Raw genomic sequence first — 25305 nt, forward strand, 5'->3', positions numbered from 1 at the left:
AAACAAAAAAATTTACTAGCCAATGGCGATTATATTGCCACGGTGTGCGTAGAGGGTTGCTATATAATGGCCTTCCTGCAGTCCGTGTTCTTCTGACTTTTGACTTTATTTTATAGTAAGTAAAGAATATGCTTCGGGGAAATTTATCGGAGTAAAAGTATACATTTTAATTAGGAAATGTAGTGGAGTAAAAGTTGGCTGAAATATAAAAACTCAAGTAAAGTACAGATACTCCCAAACAATACTTAAGTACTGTAACAAAGTATTATTACTTCGTTACATTACACCACTGCTTTTATGTACATTCTCCATTGAAACTTAAACTTTGTCTCTGTCTCTCAGGATGAGGCTGATATTCTTCGCTCGGCTCACCTGCAGAAGGAGCTCATCCTGTCTGCTATCGACTCTGTCAATGCTGATTCTCCAACTGGTGGATACCTTGTTTACTGCACATGCTCTATTATGGTTAGTTGCACACAGTAGCTATGTTTCCATCTCCCTGTTTTTATGCGTATTTTGAAGTATCACCTCAGAAACAAGTGATGGCAATGGCAAAAAAAAAAATCCCTTAATTCACAAAAAAGTTTTTACGCTCGCTTGAGGTGGTTTTTGACTTGTGCGAAAAAGTGTTAATGCAAGTAATGGGAGATGGAAATGCATGTGAATACATTCCTCCATGTTCACATTTATTATTTACTGCACATGCTCTATTATGGTTAAAAAAAAAAAAAAGTGACGTGACGTGTGGCCAAGTATGGTTACCCATACTAGGAATTAGTGCTCTGCATTTAACCCATCCTAAGTGCACACACACAGCAGTGAACACACACCGTGAACACACACCCGGAGCAGTGGGCAGCCATTTATGCTGCGGCGCCCGGGGAGCAGTTGGGGGTTCGGTGCCTTGCTCAAGGGCACCTCAGTCGTGGTATTGAAGGTGGAAGAGAGCGCTGTACATTCACTCCCCCCACCTACAATCCCTGCCGGTACGAGACTCGAACCCACAACCTTTGGGTTATGAGTCCGACTCTCTAACCATTAGGCCACGACTTAGTTGCACACAGTAGCTATGTTTCCATCTCCCTGTTTTTATGCGTATTTTGAAGTATCACCTCAGAAACAAGTGATGGCAATGCCAAAAAAAAAAATCCCTTAATTCACAAAACAGTTTTTACGCTCGCTTGAGGTGGTTTTTGACTTGTGCGAAAAAGTGTTAATGCAAGTAATGGGAGATGGAAATGCATGTGAATACATTCCTCCATGTTCATATTTATTATATATGAGAACTAGATGAGTAAAGTTTGTAGACAAACTTTAAGTTGGCTTGAAAAAGCCTAGCCAGAAAGTTTTTGAAGTAGTTTTAAAAGCTTGCAATCTGAAAGTTTTCAGTTTGGAGTAGTTTAAAAGTTAAAATAGTTTTAAAGATTAAAGTTTGAATGTTTTCAAGGCAATACAGTCTATCAGAAAAACAGATAGGTATAAAACGCATTGCGAGGGTACCTGAGGTGGTTGCTAGGCTGTTTCTAGCATGACTAGCATGTTGCTAACATATTTTTTAGCATGATTAACATGTTACTACTAGCATGTTGCTAGCATGATAAGCATGTTACTAGCATGTTTCTAACATGGTTAGCATGTTGCTACCATGATTAACAAGTTACTAGCATGTTTCTATCATGATTACATGTTACTAACATGGCATTAACGTGATTCTAGGATGATTAGCATGTTACTAGCATGATTCTAGCATGATTAGCATTTTACTAGCATAATGCTATCATGTTTCTAACATGTTTAGCAAGTTGCTAGCATGTTTCTAGCCAGATTAGCAAGTTACTAGCATGTTAATAACATGTTACTAGCATGTTGTTATCATGATAAGCATGTTACTAACATGGTGTTAACATGAGTTGCAAGTTACTAGCATTTTTCTAGCATGATTAATATTTTACTAGCATGTTTTAGCATGATTAACAAGTTACTAGCATGTTGTTAACATGATTAGCAAGTTACTAGCATGTTGCTAACATGATTCTAGCATGATTAGCATGTTGCTAGCATAATGCTAGCATGTTTCTTACATGATTAGCAAGTTACTAGCATGTTGCTATCATGGTTAGCATGTTACTAGCATGTTGTTAACATGATTCTAGCATGATTATAGCATGATTAACAATTTACTAGGATGTTTAACATGTTAACAGCATGTTGTTATCATTATTAACAAGTCACTATCATGTTGTTAACATGTTTCTAGCATGATTAGCATGTTGCTAGCATGATTAGCAAGCTACTAACATGTTGCTAGCATGATTAGCATGTTACTAGCTTGCTGCTAGCATGTTTCTAGCATGATTAGCAAGTTACTACCATGTTTGCTAGCTTGTTTCTAGCATGATCAGCATGTTGTTAGCATGATTAGCAAGTTACTAGCATGTTGTTTGCATGTTTTTATGCTAATACAGTTAAAACCAGTTGATTCAGTAAAAAAAAAAAACAGCTTAAAACCAGCATAGGCTGGTTGCCTAGTCTTAGCTGGTTTAAGTTGAAAATATCTGGGTTAAGCTTGGTTGGTCTTTTAGCAGGTCTCACCGCTTGACCAGCCTGACCAGCTAAAAAGTTGCCAAAACCACTTTAAAACCAGCCTGGGAGACCAGCCAAAGCAGCCAATCAGCTTAGGCTGGTTTTAGCTGTTTTTTCAGTAGGGAGTTTTTAAGCTTTGCTATGGCAGTAGACAGCTTAAAAACACCATAAGTCTCATTGTATAAAAGTTTTCACACCCTCAATGAAAGTCTGTGAGATTTTAGGTGGTTTTGATAGTCTGGTTTTCGAAAACCATAAGTCAGACCAGTCTGAAAGTCTGATCCGAGTTTGGTGGTTGTAACTTGAAAGCTCTAGGAGGAGATAGTGTTTAAAGGGGTCATATGATGCTGCTAAAAAAACACATTACTTTCCACATACTGTACATTATTGTTTCTCCTCTATGCCCCGCCATTCTGAAACACGTCGATTTTTACAAATCGGTCTGAAAAGCTAGGTGTGCTCTAATTGGCCAGCTATCCAGTGCATTGTGATTGGCCGAATACCTCAAGTGTGAGACGGAAATGTTACGCCCCTTGCCATACTGTGATGCCTTGTCCGGCCGGAGCGACGAGACAAAAACATTAAAACCCATATATATATAATATAATTATATATCATTTATATTTGTTGCATCCAGTGGGGACATAATTACAGATTATAATGTCTTTTTATGCGTTGCGTTGCATCGCGTCGCGTAAACATAAAACCATGTCTGCATTTGTGATCGGAGAAATGACAAACAACAAGTGCTACTCTACACTGCTCAAAACTCGCGTCTGAATCATCAGTGGCAAATTCTTTAAATATAAAAAAACGTACTTGCAGTCTGTGAGTCAGAACAGCCGGCATTCTGCACACATCTGAATATTTGGGTTGAACTGTTCTGGAACAGTGTTGTAAATACAACTTAACCACTGATTTCTAGTCGTGGAGGCGGGCTGGACTCCGCTTTGTCCATGGTGAAAGCCGATCCGGCGATCCACAGCGTGCAGTTGATGTATTTCCTCAGCGACCAGCACTGATCAGCTCTAGGCATGACGAAGCGGATATCGTCCTCTTTTGGAAGGCCAAACAAAGTAGTTTCGCTTTCACAACGAAGCACACAGCGTCTTCACGACATGGCTGCAGCGTCAACAATACTACAGCGAGAATAAAAGTTACGCCTTCGTTTTCTTTGCGTGCACATTTGGGCGGTGTTATGCAAATCTTCCCACATCGTGACGTAGACGTGTGGGGGCGTGTTAGAACGAGGCGTTTTAGGTAGGTGTGGCTGACTCTTAACTTTTATAAAGAATATCTCTTTGGATTTGAGACTTTAGTCTTTGCAACTTTACAGATCTTCTTTATGCACCAAGAGCTTGTAACACTCCAAAGAGAAAGGAAAAATTAAAATCTCATCATATGACCCCTTTAAATTTTGGCTCAGAAGAATAATAATAAGTTTAAATAGTAGATCAGTAAGTTGGCTTTCTCAAGCCAACTTAATTATTACACTCAGTGGCTTCTCATACTTTTCTTAGTTGTATTTAGTGCCAGTTTATCAGGAAGTGACGATTTTGTTCTCTTTGACTCATTGGATGGAAACAGTGCTTATTCACAAATGTTTGATGTGATATTCCAAGTTAAATTCACAACTTTGGATGGAAACCCGGCTACTGAGTCTCATTATTGCTATTAGAGGTCGACTGACACGATATTTGCTTTCATTTGATACCAAGTATGCAGAACTGGTATTTAATAATGGTTTTATTAATTATTTTTTGCAAATTGTTAACTAAATTGTTGTTTGAGTAAACCTTATGATAAAATAAATTGTAGACCTATATATTAAATATTATTTATATATATAAAGATTAGGTTTTAAGACCTGCACTACCATTCAAAAGGAATTTGTAGGACTTAATGTTTTAAATGATTTTGAAGGGCACTTATGCTCATCAAGTCTGCATTTGAGTAAAAATGCAGTGTTGTAATATTGTGAAATTATTACAATTTTCAATTTTAATATCTTTTTAAACATAATTTATTCCTGTGATGGCATCATGACTCCGGTCTTCAGTGTCACATGATCCTTCAGAAATCATTCTAATATGCTGATTTGCTGCTCAAGAAATATTTCTGATTATTATCCATGTTGAAAACAGTGCTGCTTTTGTGGAAAACATGAGCCATTTTTTTCCAGCATTATTTGATGATTAGAAAGTTCAAAAGAACAGCATTTATTTGAAATAGAAATATTTTGGAACATTATAGATGTGTTGTAAAAGTGTTTCTTTCTTTCAAAGAAAAATCATACGAACTTCAAACATTTGAACAGTAGTGTACATCCATGTTACATTTCAAGGTTCTCCAAATGACTCAAAATGTTAATATCTTGCATTTTATGAAAATATTTGTGTCTCAGAGGAGACTCTGAACCATTTAGTCTTGACTGGAACAAATGACCAATTCCTTAGAGGCCAGTGATCTTAATACTTGAGATATCATACCCTGAACATGAGACTGTTTTTGGCCTGGAAATAATGAATCCTTCAGGGGGCTGAAAGTGTCGGAAGTGTTAAAAGAAACATTTTACAGACCTTCGCTTTAGGTCACCAACAACAAATACACAACCTATGAACTAAGTCTGAGTTGGTGCAGCAAAAACCTTTTCTAATTCTGTCTGATTTGACGTGGATTGACCCAGATATTGCATTTTAAACCAGTGCTGTAATGCAACACTGAGAGGAGAAGTGAGAGATGGATGGAGAATAATTGTATGAATCTTTATCTGAAAACCCACTAAAATGTTTAGATGATTGCATCTGATATTCTCTAAAACATGCTCATTTTTTGAAATGATTTGATTTGTCTTCTCCATAGGTAGAGGAGAATGAGTGGGTGGTGGACTACGCTTTGAAGAAGAGAAATGTAAAGCTGGTCCCCACTGGACTAGACTTTGGCAACGAGGGATTCACCAGGTAATGAGATCCATCTACAGTAATAAAGGCTGTGCTCCTAGAAACTGAGTTCGTAATGTGAATTTGCCTAAGAAATTATGAAGTGCACTAATATGATCTCCTCTCCACAGATTCAAAGAAAGACGTTTCCATCCCTCTCTCAAACTCTCTCGCCGATTCTACCCTCACTCCCACAACATGGATGGATTTTTTGTGGCCAAGCTAAAGAAGCTGTCTAACACCATCCCCACTGCCCAAAAAGAAACAGGTGTGTAATCATTTCCCATTTGTTTCCACATCTTGTTTATTTTCTGATCTGATATTAATTCTATGAACTATTCTTCAGAAGATGAAGTAGAATCTACAAAAACGGAGACCGCAGCCTCATCCGAGCAGATCCAGAAACCAGAATCTAAGCAACAGAAGCCCGCTTCAACTCCAGAGAAAAGCAACATGGGCAAGAAGCAGAAATTAAAACAGAAGAAATCTGAGCCGCCCATCATCACGAAGAAAGCCGGAGTGAAATCTGAGAATAAAAAATCTGATGGTCCCAAAAAGGCCAAAATTCCTAAGTTGGATGGTGAAGCATCCAAAAAGAGTGAGAAACCTGACGAAAAGCAGAAGGTAAAGGAACTGAATGGAGATTCAATAAAAGAGGCAGGGAAGGAGACGAAAGAGAAAAGCCAGTTGGAGAAGAAGAAAAACAAAATGAAAAGCAAGAAATTGTTGAAGAAGAATAAAGACAGAATGGGGAAAAACAAGTTTAGGAAGTTAAAAAATGTGCTTGGACAACAAGAAAGTGGACCGTGAAATTCAGTCTCGTGTCGCAGTGAATTGACATGGACCTGTATGCTCAGGACTGGGATCTGTCATTGGTTTGACACGAGACAGGAAGTTAAATCAATCCCAACATGCTGTTAGGGACTCAAAGATGATCTTTTAGAAATGTACACAATGATTTTGTGTATCTATCTTGCTTCCCAAGACTTTTGTCCACCTTATTGTAATCGCTTTACTGTGAGGATTACTTCAATCTTGTGTTATAAATCTTACAAATGTATATTTCATTGTCCGTTTTTATGGATTTTGTTTTGAAAAAGAAACATTTAACTGAAATACTGCAAAGGAGTGAGTATGTGGTCTGTTTTTCTGTCACCTATTAAAAAGAAAGCCTATTGAAAAAACTAGGTTTGGTGTCTGAAACGGTGATGTCTGAAACCTGAAGTACTTTGGTTATCGCCGTCCCTGAGAAGAGTGACTGAATGATATTTCACGGCTTGTCTTAACCTGACCTTTCCTTTCAGCCTTTCAGGAAGTCACCTCAGAAAATCAGATCAAAAACTATTGAGGTAGAAGTGAAATCTTCCTTTGAGCCTGAGTGCATCACGACTGCTATTCAGCAGAACCTCTTTACTTCACTTTTCACATCGCTTGGCTCCCGCCATAGAACATTTATCAGTGCGCAAAAAGTTTTCTTCGGGTTCAAATGGTTAAAACGCTCAGCAGTTGAACTTCAGCAGTGAGCGATCTTTCTTCCCACCCTTCTGGCCCGGTGCCTGTGTAACCATGGTAACGTACTCATCGCATTGTACGTCGCGAAGCCCTGAGCTAGTACCCTCTGAACTGCGATGTTTTCTCTGTGCTTGCTTGAAATCCTTCTGTCTCCACAAAAGATGGCCCAAAATGCCATAATTATCGCCGCTTGTTCCTCCCAAAGCTGTTAATTCTGTTTAAATGTAGCGCATGTGTAGGCAAAGCATTTATTGTAATCACATTGCAGTGATTACATGCAAGGAGATAATTTAAGGTTGTGCCTGAAGGGTAAACGAAGCCATTCAGCAGGCCTGTGGGTAAAACGCTTTCGATCAGACTAGTTTGACACCCCACTGATTAAGTGGTATTGTAGAAGGGTAATTATCATGATCGGATCACCTGCACATATGATTGCAGGGGTAGGAGTGTAAGGTCTGTCTTTAATAAGAACTACTTCCCTTGTTTTGTACGGTGTAGTTGAATTTTGTCTTATTGTGTCACCAGTATATTCCACACTAATGTTTTAGGTTGGTTAATGGTGCTTACTAAGACAAGAAACAATATTAGTACCTACTGGTCATTTGAACAAGTGCGTAATTGTAAACGGGTTAATGAGTGAGCGAGTTTTTTTATGGTTTTGAAAAACTTTTATACTATTTTCAAAGAAAGTTGAGGTTAAAAATGTCACGTGTAACCAGGTTGAAAATGGTAAAAAAAAAATTCTCATACCATCATTTCCTTTCAGCCTTTCAGGAAGTCCTGAAATAGTCCAATAGGTATGAAATCGTGAAGTCTAATGGTTAGAGAGTCGGACTCGTAACCCAAAGGTTGCGGGTTCGAGTCTTGTACCGGCAGGGATTGTCGGTGGGGGGAGTGAATGTACAGTGCTCTCTCCCACCTTCAATACCACGACTGAGGTGCCCTTGAGCAAGGCACCGAACCCCCCACTGCTCCCCGGGCGCCGCAGCAAAAATGGCTGCCCACTGCTCCGGGTGTGTGTTCACGGTGTGTGTGTGTTCACTGCTGTGTGTGTGCACTTTGGATGGGTTAAATGCAGAGCACTAATTCCGAATATGGGTTACCATACTTTGCCACTTGTCACAATCACAATTTGTAACATTTCAAAAAAAAAAAAGGTAAATCTGTTTCTATGAAATTTGTTCAGTTTGTCTCAGTTGTTAAATCTTTTTGTTCATAGAAATATTTAAAGTGATATTGCTTATATATAGTTGTGCTCATAGGTTTACATACCCCTTGCAGAATGTGTAAAATGTTAATAACTGAAACAAAATAAGAGGGATCATGAAATTTGAATGTTATTTTTTATTTAGTACTGTCCTGAATAAGCTATTTCACATAACAGATGTTTACATATACTCCACAAGACAAAATAATAACTGAATTTATAACAATGACCCCATTCAAAAGTCTTAATACTATGTGTAATTTCCTGGATGATCTACAAATTTTATCTACTTTTATATTTTGTGATAGTTGTTAATGAGTCCCTTGTTGGTCCAGAGCAGTTCAACTGCCTGCTGTTCTTCAGAAAAATCCTCCAGCTCCTGCACATTCTTTGGTTTTCCAGCATCTCCTGCATTTGAACCCTTTTCAAAAGTGACTATGATTTTGAGATCCATATTTTCACACTGAGGACAATTGAGGGACTCATACACAGCTAATACAAAAGGTGGAAACATTTACTGATGCTCAAGAAGGCAACACAATGCATTAAGAGCTGGGCGGGTGCCCGGGCGGGGGTGTGGGGGGTAAACTACTCGTTTGTTAAACTTTCACATTTGTAAATTTTTGTTTTTGTTTATATAATTATTTACACAAGAAAAAAATGCAATTTAATCATACATTTTGTAAAGAAAAATAATATAATAATTATATATATATATATATATATATACTGTATATATATAATTCATAAATGTTGAAAAAAAATTAATAAAAGGTCAAATATATAATATTTTAAGAGACTTTGCACACACAGGCTGCATCTGAATATGCATACTTCCTTACTATAGAAAGTGAAAACAGTATATGATGCTGGTAGGTCATTGACATTTCGAATGTAGTATGTCCAGAATACATAACACAATATATGGAACAATTGTTGGGAAGTATGTACTTATTCAAAAGAAATACCTACTCATAGTATGCGATTTCAGAAGCAGCAATATTCATGAGGGTCTGCAGGGGTCTTCTTTATGATATTTCCTGTTTTGTTTTTGAAAAGAGGGTCCATATCATAGAAATTTGGGGCTTTTTTTTTTTTACTTAAGCAACCACCAATCAACACCGTAGCATAGCAACATGCTCACAACAACTCAAACCCCTTAGAACTGTGGATGTGGAAGTAAAAACAGCAGTAGAAAAATCATTTAGCACATGAAACATATTTAAATAACAGCATTTCCACTGGCCTGGGGTGTTGCCTGTATGTAAATGTGCCATCCCATCCGCCCCTTTAATTTATGTTCCGCTAGGTTTGTTATGTTTTCATTGCCTCAGTCTCTCTGTAGTGCATCTGAGCATGTTTGTGTCTTGTCGTGACTGCACAGTTTGACCGTATAGTTAATCCTCTCACAGCTGGGAAATGCGCCAGAGTCTTCATTATATCCTCCAGCATCCTATATCAGGAATGACTGCAGAGACGTGTAGGCCTTCGCTGAAGTCTGTACCTGGGAGACGCAGCTGTCAAACCCAACTAGCCTACATCTTACCACTCTGTTTCAGCCACAGAATAGTTCAACCAAAATGAACATTCTGCCATTATTTGCTCACTATCTGTTAAAAAACTTTTATTTAATCATATTTAATTATTTATTGCCGAATATCCTGGGTGATCTTCTCCACTGTTTTTGTATGTAAACATGAAATACTAGATGGATGGGTTTTAAAAAACGTATATAGACACTGCATGTTTTTTTTTTCATTGCACTAGCATGCGTCTTTCAACTTTTTATAGATGGAAAGTTTTTTTAAAAACTTTGCATTTTTCAATCCACTACCCTGCGCCTTGAATTTTTAAACGCAAAAACATGTTCTGTGTGAATGGCCCTGTAACACTTTTCTTGACAATATCTGTCAGCTGTTTAGTACGGAGCCCCGCACATGGCATGTAGGAAAAAATGTATAGTGCGCACAATATAATAATTTGTTCCCTCGTTTAACTAAATTGTGCACACGAAATAATAATTTGTTCCCTCATTTTACTAAATCGTGTGCATGACATTACTAAATCATGGCCATGTTTTAGTTCAATCAAATAAAGAGAACGAATTAGGCCTATTATATCTATTTTTGTCAACAATTTACTTAAAACGAAGGAACGAGTTAGTAAGTTGTGCGCACAATTTAGTAAAACGAGGGAACGAATTAAGTTGTAAGGACGCTTTACTATTTTTTTTCCCCTGTATGTCATGTGTGGGGCTCCGTAGTTTAGAAACCCAACAAGTGATGTCAAATTCCGGAATGAATGACTCTTGTGAATCAATTCTTTTCAATGAATCAATCCTAATTATGAAAGTCAAGTTGACAGTTGAGTTTGAATTGAACAGAGTGGCTCCAGCATAAATGACTCACTCACTCTGAATCTAAATTAGTTAGATCCACCAAATGGCACAGAGACAAACATATGTTCAGGTCAGCTGCTAAGAGTGAAAACACGATTAATATGATAATTTTTTAGTTCTTTATTGGAGCTTGACAGTCCCTTTTCCCATTCCCTTTTCATAGTATGGACCTGAGCAGCAACATCCAGGAAAACATCTGCTTTTGAGCTCTAAATGAATGAAGAGAACTGATATGAATTGATATTGAAAATGATGTTCCCACAAAATGTTTGTTTACTTCCTGTAGAGCTTAAAATGACAGCATAGCTTGTTGATCTGTTTTTGCTCCGTTTTGTCCTGCGCACAGTGAAGGTCTGTCACAGCTGGGTCTGACAGAATCACTACCCGTCTCAGGCCTTCACATCCTCTTTTTGTCTCTCTCTCAGTCTCACTACAAACTTTCTGAACTCTAAAAACCTTTATTTTGAAATGTAGTGCTCTTCTCAGGGTCTGTTGTCCTCTCACCCACCCACACGCCTACACAGACGAATCTGCCCACTCTTATTTCTCACCACACATGTGCACGCACACACACACGCACACGCACACACGCTGCTAGATTCCCTGCCTACAGAACTGCAGAAAACATGCACGCACACATACCACCTTCGCCTCTTTCTCTCACTCAGAGGTGACATGCTGGTGGGCTCTAGCCGTATCCTACCATACCCTCGTTTTTCATCCTTGTCTCATCCCTCTCTTTTCGCCCACCCGTCCTCCCACACACCTTCTCTCTGTCTCGCTTTGGCTCTTTCTCTGTCTCTTGAGTGACAGTCAGAGAGGACTGTAGAGGTCAATTACTCTTCTGCTGTTTTGGTGAGTTATATAAAATGAGAGCACCTTCTGCTGTCTGCGAGAAGCAGACATCTCTACTTCTATGAGTCTGCAATCATGTCCTGCTACTTGGATAAACTTTTTGAATCATTCTGGATACCTATAATATTTATGTGTATTACTTTAGAATTAAAAGGGGTTATAGCTGATGTTTTGAGATAAAAGAATTCTAATTAACTCTTTCCCATTTTTGATAATTTTCACAAAACTTTCATGGCCAGAATATTTGGTTGTATGAATATCTGAACAAGCAATATGTCAAAAGGAAAAACAGAGCCTCTGCTTTTAAACAAACAAACCCAGCTTCATCCGTTCTTTTTTTTTATCAACACTTAAATGCATATACGTTTATTTAGAACTTAGAATTTAAAAGTTTTAAAACTATATCTTGATCAGATTCAGAGCAATAATCAAAACAACAAGATGGAGTAGATTGCTTCCATCAACACATCCAAAGCTTGCACAAAGCTTCCTCTGCCACTTCCTGGCTCGACGTTTGATTTGGTAACATTATGGCAGTTTTGATTCATATGCTGTGTAATGTTTGATGATGGCGTTATTTTACATATGCATGCGCTTACATATGCGATCAATTGTTTCTGCTTCTTCTTCACTGTGTTTTGATCCAGGGATTCAATATTCTTTCAGAAGATGCATAATAGCGCCTCCTACTGTATACCAGAGAAAACACAGAAAGACGGAAAAAGTGTCAATGGTGGTGGAAGAGTTAATACAGGGGTTTTCGAAGAATAGTGTCGCTAGGGATCACAGAAAAATGTGATCGAAAAAAATATTTAAAAAGAAAATTCATTTTAGGACTCTCAAAGTTAGCATGCAATCAAAATGATTTATTTTTACTAACAATAAATGAATACTACATTTGCTATGTAATTATATTTATTATTTAATTAAATATGCTTATTGAATCTATTTCATAGTCACAGTCACTTAGCTCCAGATTATCAGTAAATGTTGAAGATTTTCTTAGAAAATAAAATTTTACTCACCTTCATGTCGTTCCAAACCTGTATGACTTTCTTTCTTCTGTGGAACATATAAGAAATATTTTGAGTGAAACACAACATCAGTGGTATGAACATTCATTAAAAGGGAATTGTGCTCATGCAAGCCTGCAGTAAATACTTTTTGTTATAGAAGTCCATAAGTCTGTTATAAAGTCTGGGGTGAAAGCCTTGTATTACAGTTGCATCTCAATAAATTAGAATGTCGTGGAAAAGTTCATTTATTTCAGTAATTCAACTCAAATTGTGAAACTCGTGTATTAAATAAATTCAATGCACACAGACTGAAGTAGTTTAAGTCTTTAGTTATTTTAATTGTGATGATTTTGGCTCACATTTAACAAAAACCCACCAACAAATTAGAATATGGTGACATGCCAAACAGCTAATCAACTCAAAACACCTGCAAAGGTTTCCCGAGCCTTCAAAATGGTCTCTCAGTTTGGTTCACTAGGCTACAACTTTTCCACGACATTCTAATTTATTGAGATGCACCTGTATTTCATGGCTGCAGTCTTGTATTTTCTAACTGTTTTGATGCATTTTGAGAGGATGGATTTACTTTATAGTACTTTGGCTTTGAAAACAGCCTCCATTAAAAGATCACTGCCTGAAAACAACTCATATTTGGCGTTCAGAATCTTGGGTCACCCGGTCAAGGTGAACTGATAAGGAGGAAATAGGATAGATATTATTATTCTTAAACACCAGAAGAATTCATAAGCACAATGTGTGAAACCTGTTGTTTTTGGCTGTGTGTAGTGCCTGCAACTCTGGATTTAACTTTCTGAAGGATCCCAATGTTAGAAACAAGCAACATTTTTGTGAAACACTGCAGTGTGTGTATTGTTTTGTAATCTGTCACGGTGTAAGACAGGTTTTGCAGAGGCTGTTACAAAAGGATGGGACAGCACAAACCATATCATATACCGTAAAACAAGTTTTAATACTAGTGGTGCCAAATGATTAATCGCGATTAATCATTTGACAGCACTATTTAATACATAACTGAAAACTACATTATGACTTTTTGGCACAAAACCTGTTTTTGATTACTCTCATATTAAATGAGGTAGCTTACATTTTAATTTGACTGATATTTGTAATTAGAGTAAATAGGCTCTGTAATGTAAATAAAGTAATTAGATCTTGTAAATGGCTCTGTCGCTAGGTTGCTGCTAGATTGATTGCTAGTGGCAGCAGCTGGCTGGATAAACCTGCGATCCTTCACTGTGAGAAACTGAGACCGGGTACACAACCGTAAAAACACTGGCTTCAAACTGATCAAACACAAGAGCCCCTCTCGGGACGCTGATGCTTTTATGAAGCCAGGGATACCTCAGGGCTATGTGTGTGGTTTTCTAGAAAAGTTCTTGTCAGGCTATTATTATGTTAGATCACTGTCTTTATGTATGCTGTGAGTTAGATCATAAATGAATCATTTAGAATCATGCTAGTGTCGTGTTAGGTTGTGACAATGTATTCTGTATCAACACATATTAGGTTGTTTAGTGTATAAGGCCCTCTTGTTCTTTTAATCTATTTGCACTTTCAGTTTCTGTAAATATAAAATGTATTTAAGATTTAAAATATTTACATTTCAATATTCCAAAAATTTTAAGGACTGATTGGTTTTAGGGTTCCCACTCTTTTAAACAAATTAATTTACATGTCTTATACAGTCGCTTGTGATATACTGGATAAGGATTAACGATAAGGATGTATTTTAAAAATGTATTTCACCACAATTTCTACATGATAAAATGTTTTAGAGCTTGGCATAGCTAGAAAAATGTATGCTCATTATAAAAATTATGTTTTAAGGTTTTATTCATTTACATTTTGTCCAGGTCTAGAAATCACACTTTTAAAATGAAGCATCCAAATTTTTCAGGACTGTAGGAACCCTGCTTCTTCAAAGGAAACAAATAGTTGTTGAGGGCACAGATTAAAAGAAACATCTTGATTTTGAATCATTTTAGCATATTTAATGGTTGTTTTGTCTTATAGTAGCCTAAACCCTTTTAAAGCCCATTTTAATGTTCGCAGAGGCCCCCTAGTGGGACCTAGCCTGCAATTGAGAACTATTGAATTAAATATTGAATTAAATATTGCACAAACACTGTGAATTAAATACATTTATATGTGTCCCTATGATGTACTGATATCATTTTCAGGCTAACGGTCTCATTAAGTTAGAATTAACTGTGTAATGCAAAAGAACTTAACATAAATATTGTATGTATGCAGGGTTGGGGAGTAATGTTACGTATTTCAGATACAAAATATGAGTAACTGTATTTCATTACAGTTACATTTTAAATGGGTGGTAATCAAATTAGTTACATCTGAAAAGTATTTAGATTACTAAAGTGATTACTTTGAATTTTAATGTCATTCATTTCATTGAAACATTATTGTAAACTGTAATGTAAACAGCAATTGGTGATTTTCTGACTCTGACACTCTGCAAAAGCATCCTAAACTAAAGTTCTGCTCATAAGTTTCATACCCCTTACAAAATACAAAATTGTATTAATTGTCACAAAATAAGAGGATCATAAACATTGCATGCTATTTTTATTTAGTACTTTCCTGAATAAACTATTTCACATAGGCCTAACTTGTTTACATTTACTCTAATGACTGAATTTATGAAAATGGCCCCATTTAAAAATTTACATATTGAATCTTAACTGTCTGTCGTTATCTGGATGATCCACAACTGTTTTTAATGTTTTGTGATAGTTGTTTGTGAATCCCTTGTTTGTCACATGCAGTTAAACTGCTCGCTGTTCTTCAGAAAAATCCTCCAGTCCTGCCCATTCTCAGGTTTTCCAGCATCTTCTGTATATTTGAACCCTTTCTAACAATGACTGTATGATTTTGTGATCCATTTTTTCACACTATGGACTATTGAGAGACTCATACAACTATTACAAAAGGTGAAAAAAATGTACTGATGCTCACGAAGGAAAAACAATGCATTAAGAGCAGGGGGTGTAAACTTTTGAACAGGATTTGTAAATAGTTCTTATTTTGTTTAAAGATTTTTTTTTTCATTTAGTACTGCCCTTCAGAAGCTAATAATTACATGTTTCCCAGAAGACAAAGTAAGTTAACCTGTTCATTCAATTAATTTATTAATAGTTGTGTTACCTTCTTGAGCATCAGTAATTTTTTTCCCTTCCTATGCGGAGGAAAACCAAGTCCTATGTTTGGTTGATGTCATTTTTCTCTGGACCCTTTGTTACATTCTTATTAGTATTCTAAAGTATTTAGATTGTTACAAAACTTGTGTAATCTAACAAAATACATTAATACATTAACAAATTACTTTACTTTTTGTATTTTGCAATCTTCAACTAAATACATTTTAAAAGTAATCTTCCTAACTCTATGTATATAACATATATTTGTCACAATTGGATTCAGAAGATGAAGAAAAGGTTTCAAATAGGTTTCCAAAACCAAAAGGGCCTTTAATGAAACAAACTCAGACAATACACATGCAAGAACACATTATAACAGCGTGTCTACACACAAGCAATACCAAACAACAGCTGAACGAGAAAGAAGAACTTAAATACACAGGGTGATCAAACTCAAATGAAGAACAGGTGATGACTCGTTAATTAGAAACCATAGTAACAAACAAGGAGCAGGAAACTAGAACAAAGGAACACAGGCCTTAGTAGAACCAAATGAAAACTAAACCAAGACAGGCAGTTTGTGGCAATTTGTTTGTTTGTTTTTTGAATGTCAAAATGTTTTTCTATTTATTTTATTTTAAATTAGTATCATATGTAATATAAAAGATCCATAATATAAAGCTACCTGCATTTTTCTTGTATTAAAATTCAAACAGCGAGTAATTAAAAGAGCACACATGCGTGTCCTAGATAGGTGCGTAGAAGAAAGGATAAAATAAAGTCCAATAAAATTAGAAAAAAAGAAAGTCTGCACACTTTTCCACACTTGAAAAAAAAATTCTAAATTTATTCCGCAACATTTCAGTCCCATGACCTTCATATTATATAACTGATGCAGGGTTTTTTCTCCCAAAAAACTGCACCGTTTTCTGTGAAAACTCTCTCTCTCTCTCTCTCTCTCTCTATATATATATATATAGAGAGAGAGAGAGATGTATATTTATTGTATACACTATTTATTGATACAGTTGTGTATGTTATGAGTAAATCACTGCTAAACAGTTTTTCAGTGATATTCTTGTATATTAGCACGTTTAAGGTTGTGTGTGTGTGTGTTGGCTCCTGTATCATGTTCTTGAGGCCAAGGGAAGCAGTAAGCAGATGGCACTGGCAGTCTGTGATGGCACTCACAGAGAGAGAAAAAAATAAAAGACACAAAGACATTTCTCACAGTGACCCACAGAAGCAGATTAATGGGGAAAAAATTAAAGGTTTCATATTCAATAAGTGACTTTTAGTGCAAATTCACTTTAAAAATGAGCTTTATTCAGATGATGGATATTGACCGTGACTTTAGGACTGTGCGTATGACACAGGAGCAGCTAGAAACGTCTCTTTCCTATTCAAACAGACATTGAAAGCTCTATATATCTCCTTGAGTTAAGTCCACCAAAAAAGTGTTGGCCTCCTCTCAACAGACACAATATTCTGCCAGCCGCTGGTGCTTTTGGCAGCCAGAGTCGCACCTTGCAAACAGAAAGATGTGAGGAGACAAGGGATGGATGGACGAGGAATGCAAAACGGAAGGGCGAGATCATTTAAAGCAGAGGGCGGAGGGAGACAACACCTGGTTGTGGTGCCCTGCGTTTGTGTCACGACTTCTTTTGCGGTGTGCGTGCATATGATGTCATATTCCAGGCAGAAGGTGGCATCCCCTGCCTGATCACCTCGACAACATCAAACACCCCCTCCATACCTCTGACATCATCCCAGAGACATCAAGATAATAAGGTGCATTTGCGTATATGTGCGTGTGTGAAGGAGAGAGAGAAAAGGGAGGGAAAAGAGGTGTGTGTTGTGGAAGGGGGGGACGGGTAAAGCATATATAGACACCTCATCCTTACATATGAGATACTATTAACATACTCATCCAGCTCACGCAAACACACACTGACATACAAACAGCACTCGCTTTAAATCACATTCCTGCACACAGAGGAAGGAAGAGAGCGGAGAGGGAAAGACAGGGATGCTCTTAGCAGGTGCCAAAAACTGAGTCGAGACAGAGGGATGGAGGACTAAAACATTCAGTCAGGTTTTAAAAGCTCTTCGAACTATTAGTGGTGAGTAAAACAATTTGAAAACTTTATCTGCTTATTTTCTCGTGTGAAAATTGTGGAAACATGTTAATCAGTACAGATTTTTACTTTGAAAACTTAGTTTAACAACTATATTCGTTGAGATTTATATCAGTAATATCATTAAATACTTATGGAATTTTGCACGAACGTCATTAATTTTGAATGTTTTTTTCTGCACAGAATAAGGGTGCATTCCATGAAACCTGACAAGAACACGTCTGAAATAACAAATAAGAAATAACATAGTGATAGAAAATGAAGGATGTTTTTATGATCATTTTTGTGACATTATTTTCATGACAATTAAGAACTCCCTCAAATTCTCATTATCGTAATGCTGAAATAAAGAAACACAAATAAATGTAACAAAATCATTATTATTCCTGTAATGTGCAAACAAGTATTGATATGTTTTACATGTTGAGGTTTTTATGTCATAGTAGTATTTTTTGTGCTGTCTTTATGCTGAGTTAAATAGAAAATCATTGTCATTTTTAGTGTAATACAGTTCAAATAAAACAGCATTAAACTAATATAATGATAATAATTTTTCTAATAGGAATTACAAAAAACAACAACAACAAAAAAATGTAAGAAGTAAAATGTCAGGACAGAATTTAAGGAGAAAATGTATTTACATGAAAATAATGTCAATTTCCAAATAAATATAATGATCCTAAAATGGATTTATTTTCTATATGTAAAAAATCTTGGGGGTGGGGGGGCGGGGTTGTGCAGTGTGACATGGATTTTATTTACTGATTTTATTATAGCCTATTTACTGTTACACAGTTATAGCGTAGTCCAAGATGCTTTTGTTTCTTTTCCAAGATGATTTTGTTCTAATCTGAAAGGTGTATATGTAGCTGAATTTATTCAAAATGCAGAACAAACTAACCTCTTTCTGTGTTTTATCTGTTTCTTTGTATGTACTGTGCATTGTTTTCCGCAGAATGTTGTTTTCTGGTTGCATTTCCATGCTTCTTTCCTTTCCTTTATCTGTGTTTGAGTGTGTTCATCTAAATTTGTCCATCTAAATCTATCCATACCGACTCACATTAAGCGGCGTATTTGGGGCCATTATCACTTGCACCATGCTGTGCTCCTCTGTATTTGTGGTGCTCCTAGTCCTTCTGGCCAATCCAGTGCCGGGCCACACCCGAACCCTTCACACCCCTGACAAAGCCATGCAGGTGGGCTTCCTCACACGACTAAACACATATATTTTTAAGTTGTAAATAGAATGTAGTCTTATTCAATAAAAAAGACATCCCGTCTCCACGATGCAGGTCATCGAGCAGTTCCTTGAGCGCTACAATGACCTTTTGACCCTTGATGATTTTGAGAACCTCACGAGTGACCAGTCAGAAGAGCCCTTGCAGACCTTCAGCTCTGGGCTAAAGGTGGCAGAATACCCCAAGTGGATTGAAATACCTGTGCAGAGTGAGAATGCCTGGCTCCGCCTCTTGAAGGGGGCTTTGGCCAATCAGAAGCAAGCGCCACCGGACCGGTTGCGGAGGGGTTGGAACCGAGGCTGTTTTGGCCTGAAACTGGACCGGATCGGCTCTATGAGTGGCCTCGGCTGCTAATAATGAACTGAGAGACGGACCGAGATGATGAGATGACTGTTGTCCCGCTTAGCTTTAGGTAGAGGGCATTACCGAATTCTGGTCTGGTTTGGGACTCCGTGAAAACTAGGTGGACAAATTCATTATATTGTGTATTTCAATAATACTTATTTTTACATGGGATTTGAAGTGACATGTTGTTTAACTGTATTTGTATTTATTTCTTGAATGAAGGTAGTAGTGTTTACTGGTTCCTTAGATGAGATACAATGGTAGATGAGATACAATGGTTTTGAGAATCTGCTAGTAGTTTACTAGTAAGCAAAGATCTTAAAGTAATGTCTCAAATAGTCTCAAAATGCATGATTTATAGAACATATACTGCTCACCTTCTGTAGTTTTTGCATGAATAAAATTTCTTCCACGTCATGTTTCTTTTTGCTTTCTGCATGTCTCTTAATTGCGGCACCATCAAGTGTTTTTATTATGCTTTTCTAAACCCAGGTGTCCCAGGTGCTTTTCTAAATCTGTGTGTTCTCCCACACACACTGCAAATCAAGGAGTTCATGGGCTGCAAAATAGGATTCTCACAGCCTTAATCAGCTCCCATTGAACAAAGACATGCGGGCTGACACGCATCCACATCCTTCTGTGATGAGAAGTGGGCAGTCTGGGGTTTAGTGGTGGATACGTGCAGGATATTTAGTTTTTTAAGGAACTTAATAATTGCTCATGGAAACATTTTATTGAACAATATACTGTATGATGTACTATTAACAATTATTGTAAGTGAATTTAAACAGCATGCCTCTGCATAAGTGTTTATTCTTCTAAAGCAGAGCAGGAACTGGTAGTCTTACATGCATCCACAACCACTGAATCATTTGGGAACTGCGTTAAAAATCTCTTTATTTCTTACCAATCAATCAGCCTGTGAAATGTTTATGTAGGCGTTAGGATTAATGCTTGCATGAAAAAAATCCATACTATGTTTAGGCACAAAATCTCAACTTGAACTACATTTTATAGAACAGATATTCTCTCTAAGAACTGATGAGTGTTTTATCTTAAAATATTTTGGTAAATTAGTCTGTTATGATCTATGTCCTCTGTTCTGTCTTTTATTTTTACAGTATACTTAAATTTAAAAGTGAATAAGAGAAGCAGTAATTAAATTACTCTTAAATTGAAACGATAAATAAAAATGCTACAAATTTTTAATGAGTTTGTTAAGCTAACTCAAAGTGAGTATAAAGCAATATATATGTGATGATTGTCAATTTATATGAATTTCTTTCTTCAATGGGACACAGAAGATGTTATGCACAACGCCCAAGATACTTTTTGCACTACAATGAAAGTGAATGGGCTCCAGAAGTGTGAAAAAAAACTATAAAGTACCATAAAAGTAATCCAAACAATTTATGTTTACATAATTAAGCCATGGTCACTATACACTTTCACTGTATAGAAAAAAGTAAACAATCTTATAAATAATTGACATGATTTTGATGAGTTAAATATCACTTTAAAGCAGTGGTTCTGAAGCTTTTGACTTGAATGCCTTCCATTGCATTACACAATATCTGAAGGCTCCTTATATAATCGATATATTCCTACTAAAGCCACTTGTTTTCAAACTTTTTTTATCAACAGAAACCAGAAATGTCAATATATTTAATAAATTAACCACAATTATTTTTGTGATTCCAGTTAAAAGAATTGCATAATAGTTAATAAAACTGCAGTTCATAATTATTATAATTACATTTTGCAATGAAATTGGAGTTTAAACATTTTATAAAATAAAAACAATAAACAAAAAATACTCAGATTACACTTTGTAAATTAGATTATTTTACAATAAATTAATCTTAATCATTTTAAGTCATTCGGATGCCCCCTATTGGGCCCCGGGCCCCTGGTTAAGAACTGGTTCTTTAAAGGAGCATTTCCTAACTCTGACATAACCAAAATCACACTTCAAGCCTATCTTGGAGTCACCATCCAATTTTCTGCAACTGTTTCCTATTATTTACATCCATATATTTGCCCATAGTAACACATTTGTATAAGCTGCAAACCTAAAATAATGAAAATCAGCTCGAATGCATTATTTTATTTTGACCACAAGATAGCACTATATCCTGAGACTCGAGACACTAGACTTGTCTGGGCAGTCTGCACTTCAGACAACACAGGATCCTGGACTCTGAGCTCTACAGCTATGCCGCTTTATAGTTAGTAGTTAATATATAACCCCCTCACATACCAGCTAACAGAGCTAGTGAAGAATGATCCACACGGGAGAACAGAGTTTAAACAAACAGCTACTCATCAGCACATGAAAAACCGGTCCGCAAATCTTCCAGCGGAAGAATCTGGAGTGAACTTGGCAATGTGACGTGACAGACGTGCTGTTTGTGTTTGTCAGGGTTACGTTCAGAAGCCTGTCTGATTCTGTCTGAATCATATGAGTCAGTCGTAAGAGGGTGAAGTTGATTGTGCAGGTCACTCCACAGGAGCACAAGATAGCTGCAGTGGAAAGGGTGGGGGGTCAGCCTTCGAGTGTTTGAGTATTTTTAGCCTGACCCTGGCGACAGTCCAACACATTCTCTCTGCTGGCTGGGGAGCAGACATACACTATTCTGAGGGGCTGTTACTGAGTGCTTTCAGTCTGTTTAAATGAGAAGAATTATTTAGAAGTTAATATTACGTGCACATAGACGTATATACATTACAGTTACCCCATTTCATAAGGATGTTATGATGATTAAAGGGTGAGATGGCATTTTTAAAACTGTTACGCCCCACTTCAATATCCTGTGACAAACTCACTTTGGCCTTCTCTTCATCTCTGTGACCTCGGAACTATCAAAAGAATCAGCGGTCACGACAGTCCAAAATTGTCTGCAGTGCAAACTCAGATGATACTTAACACCATAGGTTTCAGTAAAAGGACAAGACTAATTCAATGCAAAGAAAAAAACAGGACAAGTATGTAGTTTTGCAAAGTTGAAAATCATATCTTGCAACAAAAGTGCAGATTTACTGTGGAACATTAGAACATTGCACTTTGACAGCTAATTGCTATAAAGCCTGAATGTGTGTTTTTCTTTTTTCTTTTTACAATCTGTCCTTTTGCAATGATGGAGCACCTAATCTCCGGGACTGTGTCGGTGTTAATTACTAGTATAGCCCTGTGATTAATTGCAGACACGAGACAAAAAGTCAACTATATTTAAATAATTAACACCAACGCTAAATTTGATGGATAACAGAAAGATTATAATGTGATTAATCAAATGTACTTTGTGATTAAATTCACTACTTTAATTTAGAAACTAAGCAATTAATCTGTCACTCTCTGAAGTATTGTACTTGTTTTAAAGGGATAGTTATTTTATAATATTTCTGTCATTATTTACTCACCCTGGTTCCAAACCTGTATGAGTTTCTTTCTTTATTTAAACATAAAAGAAGCTATTTTTAGAATGTGGGTAACCAAAAAGTTGCTGGTCGCCATTGACTTCTATAGTATGGGGGGAAAATACTAGGGAAGTCAATGGGGACCAGAAAATGTTCGGTTACCCACATTTTTCAAAATATCTTCTTTTGTGTTTAACTGAAGAAAGTCAGTCATACAGGTTTGGAACAACTTAAAGGTGACTAATTGATGACGGAATTTTCATTTTTAGGTGAACTATACCTTAAAATAGGAAACCAGTGTCTAACCAGTTTCTTCAATCATTTTTATGCTTTTCCAATTGTTTATCATGCATTAATTTGCATGCAGATGTACATGCGAATATGTCTGCGCTGGTTGGAGATTATGCAGGTACAAAAAGGCATTGGATTTCCTATGTGAGGGATTCTGGGATGCAGGAATGGCAGGGTGAAAGGGAAGGGTCATGGTCTTTCCTGTAAATGTCACACACTCACTATGAGGGCGATTTGATCCTCTGCTTCATCCCGCTCTCGGTCTGGGCCAGTTACTGTTAGAAGGTCAGAGTGGAGAGACATGTTCAAATCTAATTTTATTTTAAGATAATACTATTAGCAAGCACATTTTATCATAAATGTCTTTTTTGCAGAATAAGTACACCTGCAAAAATGTGGAGTAACTGCTCTGAGTTGTGAGCTCAGAAAGTCTCTGACTGTATTGGTTCCATTATTTAGGACGGAACCTGCAGCCACCAAGATTATTAACAACATATGTATGCTGTATACAAAACATTTCCTCCATGCCAATGGTTAATTTTTTAAAGCCTTTTCAAATGCACTAATCATTATTAACGCGCTTACAAAACAAAGGCCTTGCCCTTTAATAAAAACATGAAGCTTGATCCTTTTCACTAACTACTTTCCAAAAGCGACATTAAATGTCAGTAGTTATGTAATATGTTTAATGTAACATGTAAAAAGTTTATTTTAGCATGATTGAATTTGTTATTATTTTAGTGATGCAGTTGTTTCATCCAACTTTTTCCCAATACGACCTTGACATTCTAAGGGGGCGTGGTAATTATGGCCTAAAGTCCAAGGGGGCGTGGTCAACGCCGCCGCACCAGATATAAATTAACCTCGTGCTTGTAATCAGTCCACTCACACCAAGTGTCAGGACGGACAGAGGCTTCTCACAAACGGTAAGTTGCTATTCATACACGCTTTATGTACTGTAGGGAATTTTTTTTTTTTGGTCACGGTTCATAATATACCGATAAAAGGCCCTTACTGAAGCTGTAAATTAAATATTTAACTAGCCTACAAATGCATGGAATATACAGTTGGAAGTGTGAGAGAGGTTATTGTTTGTTCGGGTCTATATCACGACTTTATATGTCGTTTTAGGCCTATAAAAGGCAAATGCTTAAACATAATGCGCTGTAATACTGTGAATTTAAGTCTAGTGACATGAACTAAATTTACTCGCTCTGACTTCATCGTTAGATATCAGCGTTGCAAGTTCACACTCACAACCTGTACGCTGTGCTTGACCCAATAATGACTGACGCAATGTAGTCAAATAATTGAATGTTTTCTGTTTTCTTTTCCCCAGAGGACAAGACCAAATCAGGCATCATGGTTAAAGTTGGTATCAACGGGTAAGCGCATACACTAATAAAAATAATAATAAAAATTTTTTTTTTTTTTAACACTTATTAAACAGCTTTTCCTTTGAGTAATCTTCTTAATAAAGACTAGCGTATTTCTTGGGTGTTGAGTAGTTTAAGCATCTATAGGTGCTAATTGGAAAAAAAAAATCTAACTAATTTCAGTATCCTATCTTTACTGAGCAGTTCATTGATTCTGATGAATGATTAGAGGGGGCGTCGGCTGCGCGAGCCAGTGGCGCTGCTGTGTTGGGATTGTGCCATCGCGGTGTATGCGTTGTGACGCCAACGCGACGTCAAATAATAGTGCGTTTTATCTCCGTGTACTTGGCCTCTTTGCCTCCGTTTTTACTCTAGGGTCAGAGTTTGCTTTGAGCCTGACTTTCATAGCCATTTCATGCACTGGTCACAATGCAGTACCCAACAATCGGCTGAAGTCTCTCACTGGCTGGGCTGTCTCTGCAATCGGAGACCCTCAGCACCAGCTGTGACCTTTCCAAAGCTTATGGAGTAATGCAACTGGAAATGTGATCCTTAAGCGACATGTACAGGGCACATGCATCGTTCATGCATGCATACTAGACCTGAATTTCACAATAACTTGTGCTTATCTAGGGCTTGATCTACTGTCCTGCAAAGTCCAGCTTGCAGCAAACCTGCTTTGGCTTGCTGTGCAAGGTTTTTGGGTTCATTTGAAGATTGGCTTTGTTTAAAGAGAATTTAGAGTGGAAGAGAATTATGTCACTAAATTACATCTCCTCCTCCTCCTCCCCCCCCCCCCCCCTTCCCAAAAAAA

General features: G+C 37.0%; 3 protein-coding genes across 5 annotated transcripts in view; all 3 read left to right on the forward strand.

Moving 5' to 3' along the window:
* LOC107749104 (probable 28S rRNA (cytosine(4447)-C(5))-methyltransferase) overlaps positions 1-6705 on the forward strand; it is a 13703-nt gene extending 6998 nt beyond the window's left edge. The window contains exons 12-15 of the mRNA XM_016564173.1: positions 343-465; positions 5446-5543; positions 5654-5790; positions 5869-6705. Of these exons, the coding sequence (XP_016419659.1) occupies positions 343-465; positions 5446-5543; positions 5654-5790; positions 5869-6332 (822 nt within the window). The 3' untranslated portion in view covers positions 6333-6705. The remainder of the gene's footprint in view (positions 1-342; positions 466-5445; positions 5544-5653; positions 5791-5868) is intronic.
* Positions 6706-17453: 10748 nt separating this feature from the next.
* Positions 17454-19824, forward strand: LOC107749278 (C-type natriuretic peptide-like). 3 transcript variants are annotated; one of them, XM_016564383.1, is made up of 4 exons: positions 17454-17477; positions 17683-17809; positions 18780-19020; positions 19117-19824. In XM_016564383.1, the coding sequence occupies exons 3-4, from the start codon at positions 18922-18924 to the stop codon at positions 19414-19416; spliced, it is 399 nt and encodes a 132-aa protein (XP_016419869.1). In that variant the 5' UTR covers positions 17454-17477; positions 17683-17809; positions 18780-18921; the 3' UTR covers positions 19417-19824. The 3 variants fall into 3 exon arrangements, with proteins under 3 accessions (XP_016419869.1, XP_016419862.1, XP_016419879.1); XM_016564376.1 differs by lacking the exon at positions 17454-17477 and having other exon boundaries at positions 17591-17809; XM_016564393.1 differs by lacking the exon at positions 17454-17477 and having other exon boundaries at positions 17591-17809; positions 18891-19020.
* A 4146-nt stretch (positions 19825-23970) lies between these two features.
* Positions 23971-25305, forward strand: part of LOC107748884 (glyceraldehyde-3-phosphate dehydrogenase) — a 6435-nt gene continuing 5100 nt past the window's right edge. Inside the window, exons 1-2 of the mRNA XM_016563880.1 lie at positions 23971-24041; positions 24455-24500. Coding sequence (XP_016419366.1) covers positions 24478-24500 — 23 coding nt within the window. The 5' untranslated portion in view covers positions 23971-24041; positions 24455-24477. The remainder of the gene's footprint in view (positions 24042-24454; positions 24501-25305) is intronic.

Source organism: Sinocyclocheilus rhinocerous, unplaced genomic scaffold (assembly GCF_001515625.1).
Source record: "Sinocyclocheilus rhinocerous isolate Xijiao unplaced genomic scaffold, SAMN03320098_v1.1 scaffold491, whole genome shotgun sequence".
NCBI classification, from domain to species: Eukaryota; Metazoa; Chordata; class Actinopteri; order Cypriniformes; family Cyprinidae; genus Sinocyclocheilus; species Sinocyclocheilus rhinocerous.

What these genes read in the sequence shown, in the direction of transcription:
- LOC107749278 (XM_016564383.1), top strand. Translation starts at nt 18,922, where the DNA reads ATGCTGTGCTCCTCTGTATTTGTGGTGCTCCTAGTCCTTCTGGCCAAT. An exon ending in CCCCTGACAAAGCCATGCAG is followed by an intron (nt 19,021 to 19,116) that starts GTGGGCTTCCTC and finishes TCCACGATGCAG; the next exon opens with GTCATCGAGCAGTTCCTTGA.